Source organism: Mytilus californianus, unplaced genomic scaffold, assembly GCF_021869535.1.
Source record: "Mytilus californianus isolate M0D057914Y unplaced genomic scaffold, xbMytCali1.0.p SCAF_8, whole genome shotgun sequence".
Classification (NCBI taxonomy): Eukaryota; Metazoa; Mollusca; class Bivalvia; order Mytilida; family Mytilidae; genus Mytilus; species Mytilus californianus.
Genome location: NW_026262734.1, coordinates 103,413,845 through 103,433,840, shown reverse-complemented (window position 1 = coordinate 103,433,840; position 19,996 = coordinate 103,413,845). Strand labels below are relative to the sequence as shown.

General features: G+C 31.6%; 1 protein-coding gene across 1 annotated transcript in view; it reads left to right on the top strand.

Moving 5' to 3' along the window:
• Positions 1-3,377: 3,377 nt before the first annotated feature.
• LOC127712666 (serine/threonine-protein kinase Chk2-like) overlaps positions 3,378-19,996 on the top strand; it is a 32,170-nt gene continuing 15,551 nt past the window's right edge. The window contains exons 1-9 of the mRNA XM_052219253.1: positions 3,378-3,552; positions 9,664-9,788; positions 12,139-12,217; positions 14,458-14,523; positions 15,521-15,611; positions 16,400-16,508; positions 17,400-17,453; positions 18,051-18,115; positions 19,395-19,494. Of these exons, the coding sequence (XP_052075213.1) occupies positions 3,435-3,552; positions 9,664-9,788; positions 12,139-12,217; positions 14,458-14,523; positions 15,521-15,611; positions 16,400-16,508; positions 17,400-17,453; positions 18,051-18,115; positions 19,395-19,494 (807 nt within the window). The 5' untranslated portion in view covers positions 3,378-3,434. The remainder of the gene's footprint in view (positions 3,553-9,663; positions 9,789-12,138; positions 12,218-14,457; positions 14,524-15,520; positions 15,612-16,399; positions 16,509-17,399; positions 17,454-18,050; positions 18,116-19,394; positions 19,495-19,996) is intronic.

Below are 19,996 nucleotides of genomic sequence, written 5' to 3'. Positions count from 1 at the left end.
CAAATTGCTCGTTATATTCTCAGGATGTTCTGTTTTATTTTGACCGTAGCGGTATAGAGATTCCATATGAGAGTTATTTCCCCTTTTGTATTTAATATAAGTGAAATGTATTTTTAACTGGAAAACCATAAGTGATAGAGGCCTAGGGACTTTTGATTTGAGGTCCTTGGTCCATAAAAATGAAAATGAGGTCAAAGTCAAAGGTCAAGGTCATGTTCAAAATTTTGATTTTGGCTTGTTATCACTAATTTTCAAAAATCTTATAAGATATCGACAAAATATTTTACAGAATTGTTAGTTGCGATATGTCGTAACAGGTAAATTTGAGTTGAAAGGGTACGGAGACATTTAATGGGAGTTTTCTCCCCTATTATATTTAAAATTACACGTATGGTGATATAACTCATTTATCATATATAATTAAGACCAAGGGTCTTTTGATTTGAGGTCCTTGGTTTATGACCTTGAAATTGAGCTCAAGGTCATAGGTAAATTTAACGTTCTAGATGTTGACCTTTGCTTTTACCTCATAAGTATACATGATAAAGCCATTGGACTTTTTGCATTAGGTTGCAAGACATTTGAACTTGAAAAAGCTAACCGGAAGTGACCTTTTGTAAATCGGAAGTAGCTATTTCTTGTATTAAATTAATGTAAAAGTATATAGAACCATATATTTTTGGAATCAGTGTCAAGTTAACTATCAAACAATACCAGAAGTGACATTTTTCAAACCGGAAGTAAAAAATTATCTCCCTTATTTATATCTTTTTGTATAGAAACCATATATTTTTGGAATCAGCGTACAATAAGCTGTCATTTGACTCTGGAATTGACATTTAAAACCAAATTTTAATATTTCATATCAAAATAGATCCTTACTGGTGGAAAGACCTTCAATTGTTCTCTGAACAATTGGTTTTTAATTATATCTGCATTTGTTATGCCTTTACATGTTGCAACAGCTTTCAACAATAGTATAATAGTTTGACAAAGTGCATGCATGTTATTTTGGTACCTCTGTACTTATATATGAAAGTTTTTCATTACTTTTTTAACCACAATGGTAGTCAAATCATGCTAAGTGATAGTTCTGTGTTATTACGAGTCACAATTTATGTCTAAAATCAGCTAAGACCCACCGATACAACATCTGATACAAAAATTAAATAACGGATTATATGTTAGTTCTCAATGATGACGACTTCAGTATGTACACTAAAGAGAGTTATCCTGTTCAGATTACTATAAATAGAGCTAATACTCACAATGATCACTGCCCTTTCCTGGATATTGATATCTATATATCTCTAACGGGAAGCTGAATACTAAAATTTTCAATGAAAGAGAAAATTTTCATTTCCTATTGTTAATTATCCGTTTTATAAGATGGTCACCGTGTCGTTTCTTTGGCACCATTGTATGGTGTTTATATATCTCAACTTGTTCGATTTGCTCGTGTATGTTACATCGAATTTAATTTTAACAAAAGAAATATCTGTATTACTGAAAAATTATCACACCAGGGTTTTCGATATTACAAATTTGTCAAAACTTTCACTAAATTTTATCATTGCCATTTAAAAGCTACACCCAATTTGACTCAACCAATGGGCATCGCCCTGAACTCTTTGTTTGTTGTCAGTACCCAATTTGAATATCAACCACATGGAACTAAAAAGAACCTTTGAGAGTTTCACATGCGTCGCTTGATATATGAAGAGGGTATGCATATTGTCTAGTAACTTAGTTCAGTACCCTTAAATCTAAACAGAACGTCAAAAGAACCAGGGAGTCTCGTTTTTCTTTGTAATTAGTAAATTTGGGCTGACCAATTCAAGCACTAGTACTTGATTCTTTCAAGCGTTTTCCCCGGAATCTATTTTATGGGTGGATAACTACGTTTGTTCAAATGATAAATCGGGTTCTACAAAAACACTGGATTAGCTCATGAATTAACTCCGTGAGTTAAGTTTCTCAATTCTAGTTAGCTAATCAGATGCATTATCTGGCTTATCTACTATAATTGCTGAAAATATTAAGGCAAAACTTGTATCTCATTTCTCAGTCCCCTTTTTCTGAATGTGACCTACCGAATTAGACTTATTACCGGGTTTGTACTAACATGAGCAACACGACGGGTGTCACATGTGGAGCAGGATCTGCTTACCCTCCCGGAGAACCTGAGATCACTCCCCAGTTTTTGGTGGGGTTTGTGTTGCTCAGTCTTTAGTTTTCTGTGTTGTGTTTTGTGTACTATTATGTGTCTGTTGGTCTTTTTCTTTTTTAGGCATGGCGTTGTCAGTTTATTTTCGACTTATGAGTTTGAATGTTCCTCTGGTATCTTTCCCCTCTCTTTTTCTAACACTTGTTTTTCGGTCTGATCTTTAAGAGTATTAACATCTCTTAATTACTAAACATTCTATATCCTGGTTCACGTTTAGCAACAGTAAAGAAGACCTTTTGATATTTTCGGTACTAACTAATGATATGCTGCTTTTTATTTCTGTTAAATTACTTAAGACAGATATATACTGGTTGATGACTAGTTATCGTCCTTTATCATGGTTACCTTTATATGACAACCAGTAACAAGGACTGAGAACAAATGTTTCTGAAAAACTTACAAGAAGCCAAAATTTAACGATATTTCACGGTATTTTTGTGTAGTTTATGCTGGGAATAGTATACTATATATAAAGTCAATAAATAATGTCCCAGGTTTATGTAGCCAGTATTTATAGAGAGGGGAACTACACATATACATAATAGACGGATTAAGTTGAGATGTGATGTGATCGTCTTCTTTTTTTTAATATATGTGGAACGATCGGCCTTGAATGTAGAATATTTTATAATTTCATTATGAACTTTCGTGAAATATTTATAGCATACATCAAGGATTTGTATAGTATACAAATCCTTGCATACATATACCACATGGCTGCTTAGCTTTATCGGCCGGTACGAATAAAAAAAATGCTTTGCGAGTACTTAAAGTTTATACCAAATCTAATCCCAAAAATTCGTGATTTAATTTATTATTTCTTTTTTTGGTATTATTTTCGAAATCTGATATTGGAGTATCCGCAATATTCATATTTAAAAGAGTAGTTTGAGCCCAATAATTGTGTGTAAAAATAAATCATAACTGCTGCTTAAACATGTTAAAGGTCTTCTTCTTCTAAAACTTCTTTTTAAAGGAAAATTTTAAGGCTTTGGCAATTCATCATATGTGGGGACATTTTCTTTTTCATAAATTGTTTGATTTTAAATTTCTTTTAAAAAAAATAAAAAATCCAGAATTCAATTGACTCGATATACGACTCTTATATTATATTATTTTTCTTCTTAAAGCACTCTAATGATTCAGATAATGCGCATGTGTGTTGCCGGCCTGCTTGTGCTTACTGTAAACAGAAAATTTTAAGACGATGGATATGCAAACAGTCCCTTCAGATTTCATTGATGGACCTGACAGCGAAGAAAATGAAGACACAGAGGAAGTGTGGGGAAGAATGTTTCCTCTTGGATCAAGTTTTGTTGCAGTCGGTAAAAACATGCATACAAAATTATCGTACAGTCATGTTTTTTTTTAGTTTACTTTGGTATATGGTTCATTATAAGAAATGGACAAAAATGATTGTGTTTACATCTCTTAAAATGATTCCAAGTTATCTTAAATGCTTGGTTTTTACACATTATAACTGCCAGCATTAACCCTAATGCATTTTGTAATGGCTGATTAAACAAACCATTTAGCTAATTGTCCCCAAACAAGCACCTCTTTTTGCTTAACAGATTAGTTAAAAGTTAGTTCAAAGAGCAAGTCAGTGACATAGTGTATTCAGGGGTTGTACTGGAATGAAAAAGGATGGTGCAAAATCATTGGCTTTTGGTTGACAAAGGGTTGCCTCGGGGTGGGAAAACCCAGTGCCTGTGCTTGGCAATTATTCACCCAGAAATGGGCAATATCAATGTTCCAGCTTGAATCTCAGAGTAGAAGGGTGCTAGTTGTCTGAAAGGGCACTTTAGCGTTATAACCCAGATTTTAAGGGCATTGTTGGACAGTGTAAAAATTACCTTGAATATTGCTAGGCTCAGCTGGAGAACATTAGTTGTATTTAAACCATATTCAGAAATTAATGTGTTCTTGATGTTGGTTCCTGGTCCAGTAAGAATTTTTTTTTATCAAATGATCATACCATGAAGCAAAGCATATCATTTTGATGTTAATCTAAACAAACTTGTACATTTGGTCAAGGGTGTAACTTGAATAAGTTATTAGAGAAAAATAACATACATGTGTTATTACGGATACTTTCTCTTAATCTGTAGTAACATATGTTTGTTATCAGTTAAATGTACCATAATTTTTTTTATTTTCAGTGGGCACTTGGGAATTCTTGAAACTTGCGCAGTACCTTAATACATAACTTTGAAAACTAATTTTCCAATTCAATTAATACATTTTTGATCAGCCATGGTAAATCAATGAGACAAGGCTTTTAAGTGATAACTTAGCTGTAATAACAAGGCTTAGTTATTACAGGCATTTAACTTATTACATGAGACACTTGGGAATGACTAGGAAGCTTGCGCAGAACCTCATTACATGCTCTTATCATTATTTATTACAATAAATTAAAATACATTGTGATATATGTAGGAGAAAAGGCTTTGAAGAGATGTAGAGAAGCTGTAATAACACCCTTTAGTTATTACAGGCATATTTTTTCTGTGATAACATGGGTGTGTTATGCATGATTGGCAAACTATGGGCTGTTATATCTTTCTAAAGTTTAATATACATAAAGACAATTATAATATCAATAGAACTAGTACACAATTTAACAAAATTAAGGATGTATAATGCCCCTTTGAAACATGTAAAATACATATGTTATTACAGATTTTTGATTTTTTAGCCCTTAATAACAAATGTATGTTATTTTTCTCTAATAACTTATTTAAGTTAGACCCTTGACTGTTTGGTAAGGAAAATAATCATCAGAAATTTCAATGTTTTATAACTTATACCAGTCTATAAAAATAAACAAGTAGTTTTGAAAGATGGAGTAATACATGCAAAATTGAATGTTTAATGTAATTAAATTATCTACATTTTAATTGACATTTAAATTACTTGTTCAAACATATATAGTATATATGTTATTGAGAGTTATTTATTATCATTTGAATTGTTACAAAAAAGTATTTTTAAGTGCACACCAAAGTGCTCCTCAGTAAGGATTTTTATAAATATAACAGGTGAGACAGGAGATGATTATATTATATTGATGCAATAATATATTGCAGAAGGTATAAACAGTTACTTTTTTCTCCATCATTGTTAAAAATAAATTTGTTGAGTGCTCCTATGTCAGGAGGATTATAAAATACAAGAAGTAAAACAGGAAGTGAATCTTGTTATGTTCAAAGTACAAATTTCTTTGATTCTTCTTTAAATTTCAAACTCATGATTATGAAACAAAACATTTTTTACCAATTGAGTCAAAACTATGTATGCCTTTAAAATTGTTTATTATTTTATTTTTTATGTTATGCCTACTTAAATAATTTTTTTCAGGTGTACATGCTGTACATAAACATTACAAATGGATAACATGTGGACATTTCATTCTGTATTAAATATCTAGTATTTGTTCAGTTATCTTAAATCCACTAATTAGCAGTAAACAATCATTAACAAAGGTGATAAAACTGCCAAAGCATTAGGTATTTAACTTAATCCCATTGTCAGTTAATTAGTGTTACACAATCAGGTAACAATTTTACCGGAAACCCCGGTAGTCATGAAATTTGGAAATTTTATTTTTTGAAAAGGCAGAGGGGTGCATTCTTTCACTTTGGAGGGCAGAAGGGCGGGGGTAAGGGCACCAAGAGCGGGTCACCCTTCTATTTAGGGCAGGCGGGAACACTAAATATGATTTTACAAGAATAGTATAAAGAAAGACATGTAGTATCATAGTAATATGAGGCAGGTGTAACTTGTGAAAGAGGAAGAAGTATTAAAGTTATTCTTTCAATACCGAACTTTTTGGTATAATTATTTAAAACTCTGGAAAAATGTACTAAGGTCATCAAGATTGTTTTTTTTAATTTTACAATTACTGTAAATTCAGAAATTATTGCGTGCATTTATTATTGCGATTTTTTAAAAATGGACAAAAATGCGAGATTAATTATTGCGATTTAAGGAAAATCTGCATACAGATATATGTATCAGATATCAAAATGCGAGTTCTTATTATTGCGATACTCACCCAGTCGCATTATTCGCATTAATAAAAACCTCGCAATAATTTCTGAATTTACAGTATGACATTTAGACATATAAAAAAAATCACTATAATTTAAAAACCATCCATAACCATGGTAACTTTTGAGATACCCTTCATCATTGTCTTAATGACAGAAAACTTGATAATAAATACCTCTTTAACAAATTGCTAAATAAGTCACTGAAATACAGAAACCTATTCGATATCGGTTCTGTTGTTATGAATTTTATTTATAACATCATTTTCAATGTAAACAAAAAACACTATCATCTCAAATGCATGCTATATCTGCTTCAGCAGTCAGGGAAATTACTGAAATAAGTGATTTATAAAATCACTTATATATAAATTTAAGTAGCAAATTGGAAATTTTGTCACAAATTGTGATTTTGTAGTTTTACCAAAATTTTAAACATATAGGTTTAGATTATATCTTATAATTAGTAAAATTGAAAAAAAGAACCTTTTGCTTCTTTTAAATAGCAAGGTTTATGCTTTTGATGCAATCATTTAGCTGTAAATTCTATATTTGTTGAAAAAATGCTGTAATGAAGGCTTTACATAATGAACTGATACTTTCTTCACAGATTTTTCCCAGCAGTGGGAGTATTTTTCCTGTAAAATTCAAGGTTTCATCTTACAGATTATGTAATAAAATGTTACTGTTCACGATCAAAATTTCACTGTTCGGGGGTGTTGAAATTAGTGGGGGTAATTAAAGTAATAATACTTAAAGAAGTGATTTTTTGGAAGAAAATAGAGGTATGATACTTAAACAAGTGATTTTCATGTCATTATCCCAGATTCAGTACAAGGTCATCACCTGACATGACCGTTCATCCTATCAACACAGATGTGGGTTCTGATAATTTTAGCAACATAATTAGTCCCTGGATCATTAGTATTGTATATTTAAAGCTACAATAAAATTAGACACTTAGTCTAGTGATTTATTTGTACTACATTGTACTTAAATAGGTGATTATTAAAGAAAGACAACTCTTACTTCCAACATTTGTGGACAAAATGTTACTTGAATCAGTGATTTAGAAATCATTCATTTAAGTAAGTCCCCTGAATGTTCAGGTAACAGTGAGGTTTTTTTTCATAATAAAGAATTATTCAAATTAAAAAAGTACTGCTTTTATACATAATCATGATAATAAAGTCTAAAATTTTGAGATGTATGTCATTTTTACTAAATAAATATACAATTGAACTTCATGGAATCGATGTGTATGTCTTGTATTTAGGTCCCTTGGGAACATAATATTTCATATTTCTAAAGGTAGATAATTCTTTCTAAATCAAAGCATAAAAAGCACTTTTAATCATTTTTTTAAATTCAAGTTTTCCAAATAATGTATTTACTCTTCAAATTCCAATTGTTAAAGAAACAAATCTTTCAGTACTATTTTAAAAAATAGATAGAGTTATCTACCTTTTGAATAATTATGTCTGATATATTGTTTTACAAGGAACTTGCATACAAGCTTAAGACACACAAATCAAGTTCCTGAAATTCAGTTGAACTTTTATTAAGTAAAAATGACATATATCTCAAATTAATCGTCTTTATTATCAATGAAAGCAGTATTACATCATATAAAATAGAATTTTCGGTTCTCGGGTTAATATTGATATTTTTTGGAGTTCTTGGGAAATTGTTGTGTACACCCGATTTTAAGTTTATTGATTTTCTGACTGTTATTCATGTTATTGGGGAATTGTCTCCATATTACATGTATTATGACTAAATATATACGTTTGATACAGAAAAAACATTGAGTTCTTTTCAGAGGATAATAAATATTTTTTTAACTTTTCTCTTATAATTCTATATCATGTATATTGATAGATTTCGATTGAAGCAATTTGAGTAAGAATTTCTTCCCTTTTGTCGCCATTTTAGAGATCTAGGTGCACAAATTCCTTCATAAATCTACTAAATTAAACTTGTTATAGTGACCACTAGAAAAAGTGGTTTTCTAGAGAGTTTTGATTTTTATTCCCCAGCGGTAGCGGAGAGGGGGCATTAAGTTTTACCCTTGTCCGTCTGTACGTACGTACGTACGTCCCAAAATTGGTTTCCGTTCTCTAACTTGAGTTTGCCTCAATCAAATGTTATGAAACTTATGCACAATGCTTATTACCACAAAACACAGCTCAAGTTTGAATTTTGGTGGCATCACTTTAACCATTCTAGAGTTATGCCCCTTTATTAATGGAAAAATGGCAAAATTTTTAGTTTCCGTTCTCTAACTTAAGTTTGCCTCAACCAAATGTTATGAAACTTATACACAATGCTTATTACGACAAAACACGGATCAAGTTTTAATTTTGGTGGCGCCACTTTAACTGTTCTAGAGTTATGCCCCTTTATAAATTGAAAAATTGCAAAATTTTTAGTTTCCGTTCTCTAACTTAAGTTTGCCTCAACCAAATGTTATGAAACTTATACACAATGCTTATAATCACAAAATACAGATCAAGTTTGAATTTGGTAGCGTCACTCTAACCGTTCTAGAGTTATGCCCCTTTATAAATTAAAAAATTACAAATTTTTTAGTTTCCGTTCTATAACTTAAGTTTGCCTCTACCAAATGTTATGAAACTTATACACAATGCTTATTACGACAAAACACGGATCAAGTTTTAATTTTGGTGGCGCCCCTTTAACTGTTCTAGAGTTATGCCCCTTTATAAATTGAAAAATTGCAAAATTTTTAGTTTCCGTTCTCTAACTTAAGTTTGCCTCAACCAAATGTTATGAAACTTATACACAATGCTTATTACCACAAAATACAGATCAAGTTTGAATTTTGGTGGTGTCACTTTAACCATTTTGAGTTATGCCCCTTTATAAATGGAAAAAAAATGCAAAATATTTAGTTTCCGTTCTCTAACTTAAGTTGCCTCAACCAAATGCTATGAAACTTATACACAATGCTCATTACCACAAAACACAGATCAAGTTGAATTTTGGTGGCGTCACATTATCGAGTTATGCCACTTTATAAATCAAAAATTGCAAAATTTTTAGTTCCGTTCTGTAACTTAAGTTTGCCCGAACCAAACATTATGAAACCTATACACAATACTTATTACCACAAAACTCAGATCAAGTACGAATTTGGGTAGCGTCACTTTTATTGTTTTAGAGTTATGTCCCTTTATAATGTTGTATGCAAGCGGCGGCATCATCTGTGTCCATGGGGACACATTCTCCATTTATTTTAAGTCTGGTTTAATTCATCATTATGGTCTAGTAATGATCTCTTGTCAGACTTGTTTGTACCACTTTTTCCAATTTGATTAGTCCAAATAGAAAAAAATTGTAATTTTGTCTATTTTTCAGATTTAACAAAAGAGGAATACTGCTTTGGACGTGGAGAGAACTGTGATATTCCATTTAACACAGCAACTGCTAAGAAACACCAGTGTTTCCAGGCCTACAGTAAAGTTCATTTTAAACTGATTCGGGTAAGAAACACCAATGTTTCCAGGCCTATAGTAAAGTACATTTTAAACTGATTAGGGTAAGAAACTTTAATGTTTCTAGGCCTATAGTAAAGTACATTTTAAACTGATTCGGGTAAGAAACACCAATGTTTCCAGGCCTATAGTAAAGTACATTTCAAACTGATTTGGGTGAGAAATAATGGCCTAACATTTTAAACTGATTCGTGTAAGAAACACCAATATTCCAAGCCTAAAGTAAAGTGCATTTTAAAGTGATTCGGGTAAGACATGTAAGAAACACCAATGTTTCCAGGCCTAAAGTAAAGTGCATTTTAAAGTGATTCGGGTAAGACATGTAAGAAACACCAATATTCCAAGCCTAAAGTAAAGTGCATTTTAAAGTGATTCGGGTAAGACATGTAAGAAACACCAATGTTTCCAGGCCTAAAGTAAAGTGCATTTTAAAGTGATTCGGGTAAGACATGTAAGAAACACCAATGTTTCCAGGCCTATAAGAAACTACATTTTAAACTAACATGACTGATTAGGATAAGAAACACCTATGTTTCCAGGCCTAAAGTAAAGTACATTTTAAACTGATTCAGATGAAAAAAACACCAGTGTTTCCAGTCCTATAGTATTGTACATTTTAAACAGATTCAAGTAAGAAACACCAGTGTTTCTAGGCCGAAATTAAAGTACATTTTAAACTGGTTCAGATAAAAAAAATACACCAGTGTTTCCAGATCTAAAGTAATTAAAATTGAGAATGGAAACGGGGAATGTGTCAAAGAGACAAAAACTAGAGAGGTACATTTTAAACTGATTTGGATAAAAACAATGTTTCCAACCCTAAAGTAAAGTATATTTTACACTGATTTGGATAAAGAAGAACGCCAGTGTTTCTGGGCCTATTGTAAAGCACATTTTAAACTGATTGAGATTTTGGTAAATATTGGTCATTCACCAGTCCAAATGTCTAGTGCCAAAATCAAAACAAAGAAAATAAATATGGTTCTTGTAGTGTGTCCTGCAGATTTTGAAAAGGGCAGGGTAATTTTTTCTCAGAGGGCACTCTTAGAGTGTTTGGCTACACTTGGAGGGCACCCTTTGCGCAGAGGACTACACATTTAGGGCACTCTTTACATAGATATGAAGCACTGTAATGGATAGGGATTTAATCGAATATACCATTGTTTCATATTTATTGGTAAGAAATAAAGATATGTATAAAAGGTTGTTAATTTAATTCCTTTTTGTAATAAAATTATCACTTCTAGACTCAGCTAATAGAATCTTGATCATGTTCATTGTGCAACTGCCTCATTTCAATCAATAACTCCAATTATAAACTTTAATACTGGATCACTGAGACTGGCTGTCTAAGGATGTGTTTTGAAAGTGGACTTTGTATGACCAAGAGCATATGCAATGCATTGCTTTTTAGATGCACAAAGGAAGTGCCAAATACATTTTGGATCTCACATGTTTATACCAGTCAAAGCTACCTTAGCTCATAAGTAGTTTTAGGATATTCAAAGATTTGTATAGCAAGACTTACTATACATATTCTTTTTTTCCATCTGTGCTTTTTTGTGTTATTTTTTTTATTGAAACGTTGTTGGTTTTTTGTACTATTCAAAACTATATCAGCTACATTCTTAACTTTAATTTTATTAAGATAACAACAGTATGAAAGCCATGGTAAATTTACACCCAATATGACGTCTCAACCAACCGAATAGTATAAATATAAAATATAAACAAACATCATATTGTTTACGTAATCAGTGGTAATGTTCATCCCATGCAACGTAAAATTATAACTCAAATTATCGCCTGGTTCCCTTTTAAATTGTCTTCATTTTAAATTCGTAGAGGTACAAATCAATATTGTCCTTATTAGATTCAATCATGAATCGTATTTGTACTATGTCGCTTCAAAACTGTTCAAACAGAATTACGAAATTCAATAAAATGTCGACCATTAAAAATTTTATTTCCTTTCAAGGGAAATAACTCGAAATGGTCTTGCTAAAAGATGAATTGCAGAACCGATATTAAAATACAGCGGGGCATTTTAAAATACGACAGAAAAGGGGCATGGCGCCAATTTTTTTTCCTAAAAAGGGCAGGGCGTCAAGAAAACACGACAGGACACCATACCATGCCAAGTCCTCCTGCAGGAAACACTATTTTTGTCATTACGATCATTTTGAATACCATAAGACATTGTAAGAAGTTATTTTTTTTAGTTAAAATTTGTTTATTTAAAATGTCAAACAGTACAAAATTCTTGGATTAATTATGATTTTATGTACCTCTTGTTTGTACTGTGTTTAAGTTGTTGATTTATTTATATACATTGTAGAAAAATACCAGTACTGGTGTTCATGTGTTCTTGGAAGATTCAAGCAGTAACGGTACTTTTGTGAATGGAGAAAAAGTTGGTAAGACATTTAACACACCCAATGGCCTCATATTTTATAAGGCAAAAAAGGCAAAAACAAATATATGTTCTACGTTGCTGGGTATTAACCTGAAAGTTGTAAGGTTTGGTTTGTTATAGTTCATTTATTTAAAAAAAAAATCCAAGTTCAGCAACATATTTTTGCAAAAAAGAATTCAAAGCAATTTTTACACGACCGCAAAAATAATTTTGTGATCGTATATTGGTATGACGTTGGCGGCGTCGTCGTCGTTGTCCGAAGACACATTGGTTTTCGCACTCTAACTTTAGTTTAAGTGAATGGATCTCTATGAAATTTTATCACAAGGTTCAATACCACAAAAGGAAGGTTGGGATTGATTTTGGGGGTTATGGTACCAACAGTTAAGGAATTAGGGGCCAAAAATAAGCATATTTGTAACTTCCAGACATAACTTGTGTGTTAGTGTATGGATCTCTGACATTGTACCATAAGGTTCCATATCACAAAAGGAATGTTGGGATTGATTTTGGGGTAATTGCCTCAAAATTTTAGGAATTAGGGGCCCAAAAGGGGGCCAAAAACAAGCATTTTTCTAGTTTCATGACAATAACTTGTGTGTAAGTGTATGGATCTTTCTGAAATTGTACTACAAGGTTCCATATCACAAAGGGAAAGCTGGAATTGAGTTTGGGGGTAATTGCCCAAAACGTTTAGGAATAAGGGGCCAAAAGGGGGCCAAAAATAAGCATTTTTCTAGTTTCCAGACAATAACTTGTGTTCAAGTGTATGAATCTCTCTGAAATTGTACTGCAAGGTACCATACCACTAAAGGAAAGGCTGGGATTGATTTTGGGGGTAATTGCCTCAAAATATTAGGAATTAGGGGCAAAAAAGGGGCAAAAAACAACAAGCATTTTTCTAGTTTCAGGACAATAACTTGTGTGTAAGTGTATGGATCTTTCTGAAATTGTACTACAAGGTTCCATATCACAAAGGGAAAGCTGGAATTGAGTTTGGGGGTAATTGCTCAAAACGTTTAGGAATAAGGGGCCAAAAATAAGCATTTTTCTAGTTTCCAGACAATAACTTGTGTTCAAATTTATGGATCTCTCTGAAATTGTACTGCAAGGTACCATACCACAAAGGGAATCCTGGGATTGATTTTGGGGGTAATTGCCTCAAAATTTTAGGAATAAGGGGCAAAAAAGGGGCAAAAAAACAAGCATTTTTCTAGTTTCAGGACAATAATTTGTGTGTAAGTGTATGGATCTTTCTGAAATTGTACAACAAGGTTCCATATCACAAAGGGAAAGCTGGGTTTGATTTTGGGGGTAATTGCCCTAAACGTTTAGGAATTTGGGGCCAAAAAGGGGCAAAAAAACAAGCATTTTTCTAGTTTCCAGACAATAACTTGTGTTCAAGTGTAGGGATCTCTCTGAAATTGTACTGCAAGGCACCATACATTGTAACACAAAGGGAAGGCTGGGATTGAGTTTGGGGTGATGAATCATAAGGGGGTTCAAAAAATTTGAGGGGGGATTTTTTTTTTCATTTTTTTTCTTTAAAATTTTCCATTTTAAATTGGTTATTTCTGATTTATATATAAAAGCAAATAATAATGATATGGTTTGAATAGGTAAATTAAAAAAATTTAAGTTAGACCACATTCATTCTGTGTCAGAAACCTATGCTGTGTCAAATATTTAATCACAATCCAAATTCAGTGCTGTATCAAGCAGGGTTCGACCTCTGCGGTCGTATCAAGCTGCACCCAGCGGAGCATTTTATTTTGAAATAACTTTGCATTTCTTTTCAAAGTATGTCTTCATCATTGATGACTGATTATCATAGAAGCATTTTTTTTTAGCTTACCTGGCCTAAAAGGCCAAGTGAGCTTTTCTCATTACTTGGGGTCCTTAGTCCATCATCTTTTGACAACCCAAAACTTAAAATTTAAGATTAAATCACTTGTATAAGTAATTTTTTTGGAGAAGATTAAGGGGAGATTATTCAAAGCATGAAAAGAAAATTAAAATCTTACAAATTTGCTTATACAAGTTAATATTACATCTTCAAGTAAATAAACATGACTTGTATAAGTATTACCCCTGATTGTATGTATTATGTTCTTATTTCAATTTTTAGATAAGCTGTACATATCATATTTCAGAGTGGTTGTTTACCTTACTGCAAGCATACATATTGATTAGTATTTAGAAAATTTCACAATCTTTCAAATGTTATCTATTTAATTTCAGGTAAAGGGAACAAGCAGGTTTTATCCAACAATGATGAAATAGCATTGGCATTGAAAAACAATAAAGGTATACACATGTACCTAGGGTCAATTTACTTTTTATCACCTCTTTTACCAATATAGAATCAATGTACTGAACAGACATAATTTGTCCATAAAAAAAACTTAAAAAATTGTGATTTAAGATATATAAATTTCCAATTTTATTTATAGTGGAGGGGGCATTAAGTTTTACCCTTGTCCGTCTTGTAAGTCCATCTGTACGTCCCGAAATTGGTTTCCATTCTCTAACTTTAGTTTGCCTCAACTAAATGTTATGAAACTTAAACACAATGCTAATTACTGTAAAACACAGATCAAGATTGAATTTTGGTAGCGTCACTTTTACTGTTCTAGAGTTATGCTCCTTTACAAATGGAAAAATTGCTGAAATTTTTCGTTTCCGTTCTCTAACTTTAGTTTGCCTCAACCAAATGTTATGAAATTTATACACAATGCTTATTACCACAAAACACAGATCAAGTATGGATTTCGGTTGCGTCACGTTTACCATTCTAGAGTTATGCCCCTTTACAAATGGAAAAATTGCTGAATTTTTTGTTTCCGTTCTCTAGCTTAAGTTTGTCTCAACCAAATGTTATGAAACTTATACACAATGCTTATTACCACAAAACTCAGATCAAGTTTGAATTTGGGTAGTGTCACTATCACTGTTCTTGAATTATGTCCCTTTATAAAGTTATAAGAAAGCGGGGGCATCATCTATGTCCCATGGACACATTCCCCATTTATTGTCACATCCATTTTGTATTGAATACATAGTATTCCTGTTAATGTTGATAGAAATGCTCTAGTATACAATTGATACTGTATATGGACCTCAGAATACAGAGGATATTTTGTTGGAAACTTTGTTATATTTCAGAAAGTAGACCTGGTTTATCTTTTAATAATGATGATAAAATTAAAGATTACAGTAAATGGTATGAATTATTATATAAATTCTGCTGTTATATATTTAACGTAACAAACATTGTTGTAGTATTTTATTTGTTCTATTTTAGCATTCATGTATCTTGATCTGAGTATAGATGAAGAAGCCGGACTTCCTGATCAAATTAAAGAAAAATATACATTAACAAAAACACTAGGCAGGTATGTATTAAAAGATGAGAGGATTAGTAAAGTAGGCCTGTTATGTAAAGAAAATGATAAACAAAGACATCCCATACACACAATTAAAGACAAAGGTTAATACAAAAATAAGGAGATGTTGTATGATTGATAACTATCTATATGCGAATGAAGTGGATATAAGCAATTATAGGTCATCGTACTACCTTCAATAATGAAAAACCCATACCGCATAGTTGGCTTTGAAAGGCTGTTAAGACTAGCAGATGTTCACAAAGACAAATGTTATGACCGCCTTCAATCAAAATCACAGATTGAGCAACGCAAAATGCTATAAAAACCAATACGTTGTACAGATGCTCTGGAAGGGAGGCATATCTTTTTTTACATATAAAATCCGTGGCCTTCTTAAGTAGTCTTAGCCAATATTTGTGATGAGATGAAAAACCGCCAAAAAATATCTAGAGGTGAACATACAATCGTCTGCAACAATAAATAGGTGTTAATAGAAAATGTTCAGCAATCAATTGTTTAAAGTTTGAAGTAATTAAAAAATTAAGCCAAAACTATCAAAGATTTACTATCCACCTGAAGTTCTCCAAATAACAAAACACATTTAAAACACACAAATTGATAACTCTTTAGTAATGTTAGCAATGGTTAGTACAATCTAATGTTAGGGTTTTTCATTGTTGAATTTTAAAGTAATAATTTGATGTATAAATGTATGTATAAAACAGACAACATATTTTAATGCTGGTTGTAGGTTTATTCTTCATTAATTGAATGTTTCTATGATTTTTTTACAGGGGTGCATGTGGAGAAGTCAAGTTAGCATTTAAAAAGGGAACATGTGAAAAGTTTGCAGTAAAAATTATATCAAAGAAAAAATTTTCCATAGGTGGCAAACACCAAGTTGTAAGTTCATTTACGGAAATTAAATACAATTGAGCCTTATCACTACAGAATAATCCTGGTTCCCTTGAACTTATAGTTATTCTTCTGTAAAGAAGCATTTAATGGTTTACATCTGCCCATGCATACAGTTTTAAAAGAATTGTATGCTTAATATTTGTCAAAAAGTTTTTTGTCCTAGCACATCATTCAATTAATCAAGTTGGCTCTTACCAGACCTTTTAACATGTGTATGTAATGTTTGGTTCCATTCAAAAGGTAGTACTTATAAATTTTTATATGTATGCAACCTTTGCCATTGCAAAGTTCTTTGTTCATAAAAGTATATTTATTTTCTAAATAAATGCCTAAGAACAACTGAACATAAAAATAAGGAGACGAGGTATGATTGCCAATGAGACAACTATCCACCAAAGTTCAAATAAAGTGAATGTAAGCAATTATAGGTAAACGTACGGCTTTCAACAATGAAGTTTGTTTTGGGACAAAATATTATAATGTTGATTTAGGAACCATGCAATGGTTTTCAAATTTTAATATGTCAAGTTTGATCTTTACGATTTTCATTTTTTTTGTTCGGTGATGACCCTTGATAGGTTTAAGCCTTTTTGCTGTCATTTTGACAGCCTGTTGTAAAAGCCTTCAAACATTGTTATACCACAGTAAAAACTATCTTTTTGCTTATTGGCAGATTTACTCATACATGTCATATAAGCAAATTATATCAAAGCGAAATGTTTGATCTTGCTAAAAAAATGATTTTCTAAGGTTGCTTGGTTTTTTTTTTCTTTTGATCTCTCAAAATTTCATCACTATACTTTAAAAGCCCATGAAATAATATGTCATTGAAAAAATTATGAAACAACATTAACAGGATCATATATTTTGTTATAGAATCTGAGTAATCAAGTTATGACAGAGGTGAAAATACTGAAAGCATTACGACATGTAAGTACTAAGAATATTGAAACATTTAATACCTGCAAATAACAATCAATCAATTTATGCTAGCAAATCAAAAATCTTCACAATTTTTATTTAGAAGATGTTGGTTAAACATCAACGAGACAGTGATCCAATGACACAAGTTTTTTTCATTAAGAGTCTTAAACCTTTTGTTGTAAAAATCATGGTAAACTGTAGATGAATTTCTGTTGTAAGAAATTGCTATTTTGTTGACATTTTCTGTTTTAGGTTGATTGATAACTGCTTAATGTCGTCTGATGCTAAATATATGTATCGCCATGGGAGTCCCTTATAAATGTATTAAAGCATATTATCTGAACCCAAGTTGTCTTTTGTATTTGACATATTTACAATGCAGTTAAAAGCTCTATGTGGTTTGCAGAATATTGAGGTGCAAGTTTAGATATTTAGTGCATAAGATGCATACATCAATTTACTTAGGGTCTAATTTTTGTTTCAAATTTATAACAACTTTTGTTTGGACATTGTTTGTTTGCTCAATATTCAAACAAATTTTTCAAAACATTTTGTAAAATTTGAATATTAAAAATACATTTATTATTGATATGTGATTTTCAGCCATGTATAATTGGTATAGAAGATGTAATAGACCTGCCAGATGTATTATATATAGTTTTAGAATTGTATGTATATTTCAAAATTCTTAATAAATTTACACATATATATTATATATTATTAAAAATCATACCAATCTTATATTATAGATAGTCATGTCTTTGTTCCTAAAATTCCTTGAATGGCTAATTTCCATTTAGTAAGCTGAGTTAAGTCATTTTGTGTATTTGCTGCTTCTATTCAACTCATGTTACGTAAGAAGTACACAATGTAGGAGCATCTCTCTATAATGATGACCAAACAGCAGATACCCGAAGTGTTCTTGTCATTTCTAAAGTTTTACCGTACAATGTACAATACTATTTTCTCCGACATGCTTGTGTCAGAGTGCAATAAACTTCAAGCTTATTTCCACTCTAAAAGACATATAGATTCTTACATTGGTACCAGTGGATTATCAAATTTATTTTAAAATTGATAATTTAACTATCGAGATTGGATAAATCTGATAATCCACAAGTAACTATGTAAGAATCTGTTTCACTAATGATTATCAAATAAATTTTCAAATGAAAAAAACGAAAATCCCCTTCGAGTGCCTTCCACATTCCACAAAGTTGTCAATTTCATTAACACATGTTAGCACAGTTTGATTAATCAAGTGAGCTGATAAATGTTATGACCCTTAAACTCACCCAATCATCTTTTGACATCATCAGCAACCACACGTTAATTAGATTTATTATACAATGGGTCTGGAAAGGGTTAAATTGCCAAAGAATTAGATAAAGGTAAATACATCATTCTTTCTAAGTTTAGAATGAAGATCATGCATTATGAATGTATACTTGATGTAGTTTTATCAGTTTATTAGTATTATGCCTAGTTCACACGTACATTTAATTCGAATTGAATTCAAATCGAATGAGAATCGAATTCGCTAATTGCGTTCACACACTCTTCCTTTTTAATTCGAATTGATTCGAATTGGCTAATTCGCATTAACCAAATCGCATTAGAAATCCGTTTTTGTTGATACGAATTAAAAGTTAACGTCGTTCGGACAGTAAAGCAAATTTGACGCGTATTGCAATTCGAATTAGAATTAACGTTTGGACGTAAAACGATTCGAATGCGAATTAAACTAATTCGAATCAGTTAATGCGAATCGAATTCGAATTACGTGTGAACGCAGCATTAGTAGAAGTGGACAAAAATAATGAATAGAGAAAAGGATCTTTACTAGTATATTGATATTCCTATTATTCACGTCTGAATGTCTTTTGTATATTGATTATTCATTAGAAGTTATTTTATAGTATATATTTATTCTGTTTTCTCTTACAGAGTAGAAGGTGGTGAATTATTTGATAAAGTTGTTAGTATAGGACAGTATGATGAACCTACGGCTAAATTATTATTTTATCAGATTATTTGTGCTGTAAAGGTGAGTTATTTGTTTAGTATTTCAATCTTATGTAATGTAATTAAAGGGACATCTTAATGGAAATTAGATTTAGCAAAAACTTGCCATTGAAAAGAGAAATACAGTTATTATGCAGCACAAGAGTCTCATTAAACAATTTTCACCACAGAGTAGATAATTACAAAATACCTTACATTATAAAATTAATAAGAGAGAGGCGAAAGATACCAAAGGGACATTCAAGCTCATAAGTCGAAAATAAACTGACAACGCCATGGCAAAAAAAAGGGATAAACAGACAAACAACAGTACATAAAACACAACATTGAAGACTAAAGACTGAGCAACACGAACCCCACCAAAAACCTGGGATGAACTTAGGTGCTCCTGAAGGGTAAGCTGAGCCTGATCCACATGTGGCACCTGTCGTTTTGTTCATGCAATTACAAATCCGGCGATATATCTTATTCGGTAGGAAATGGAAAGTTCACACAATTGGGAAGCTGAAATCATCTCTTTTGTC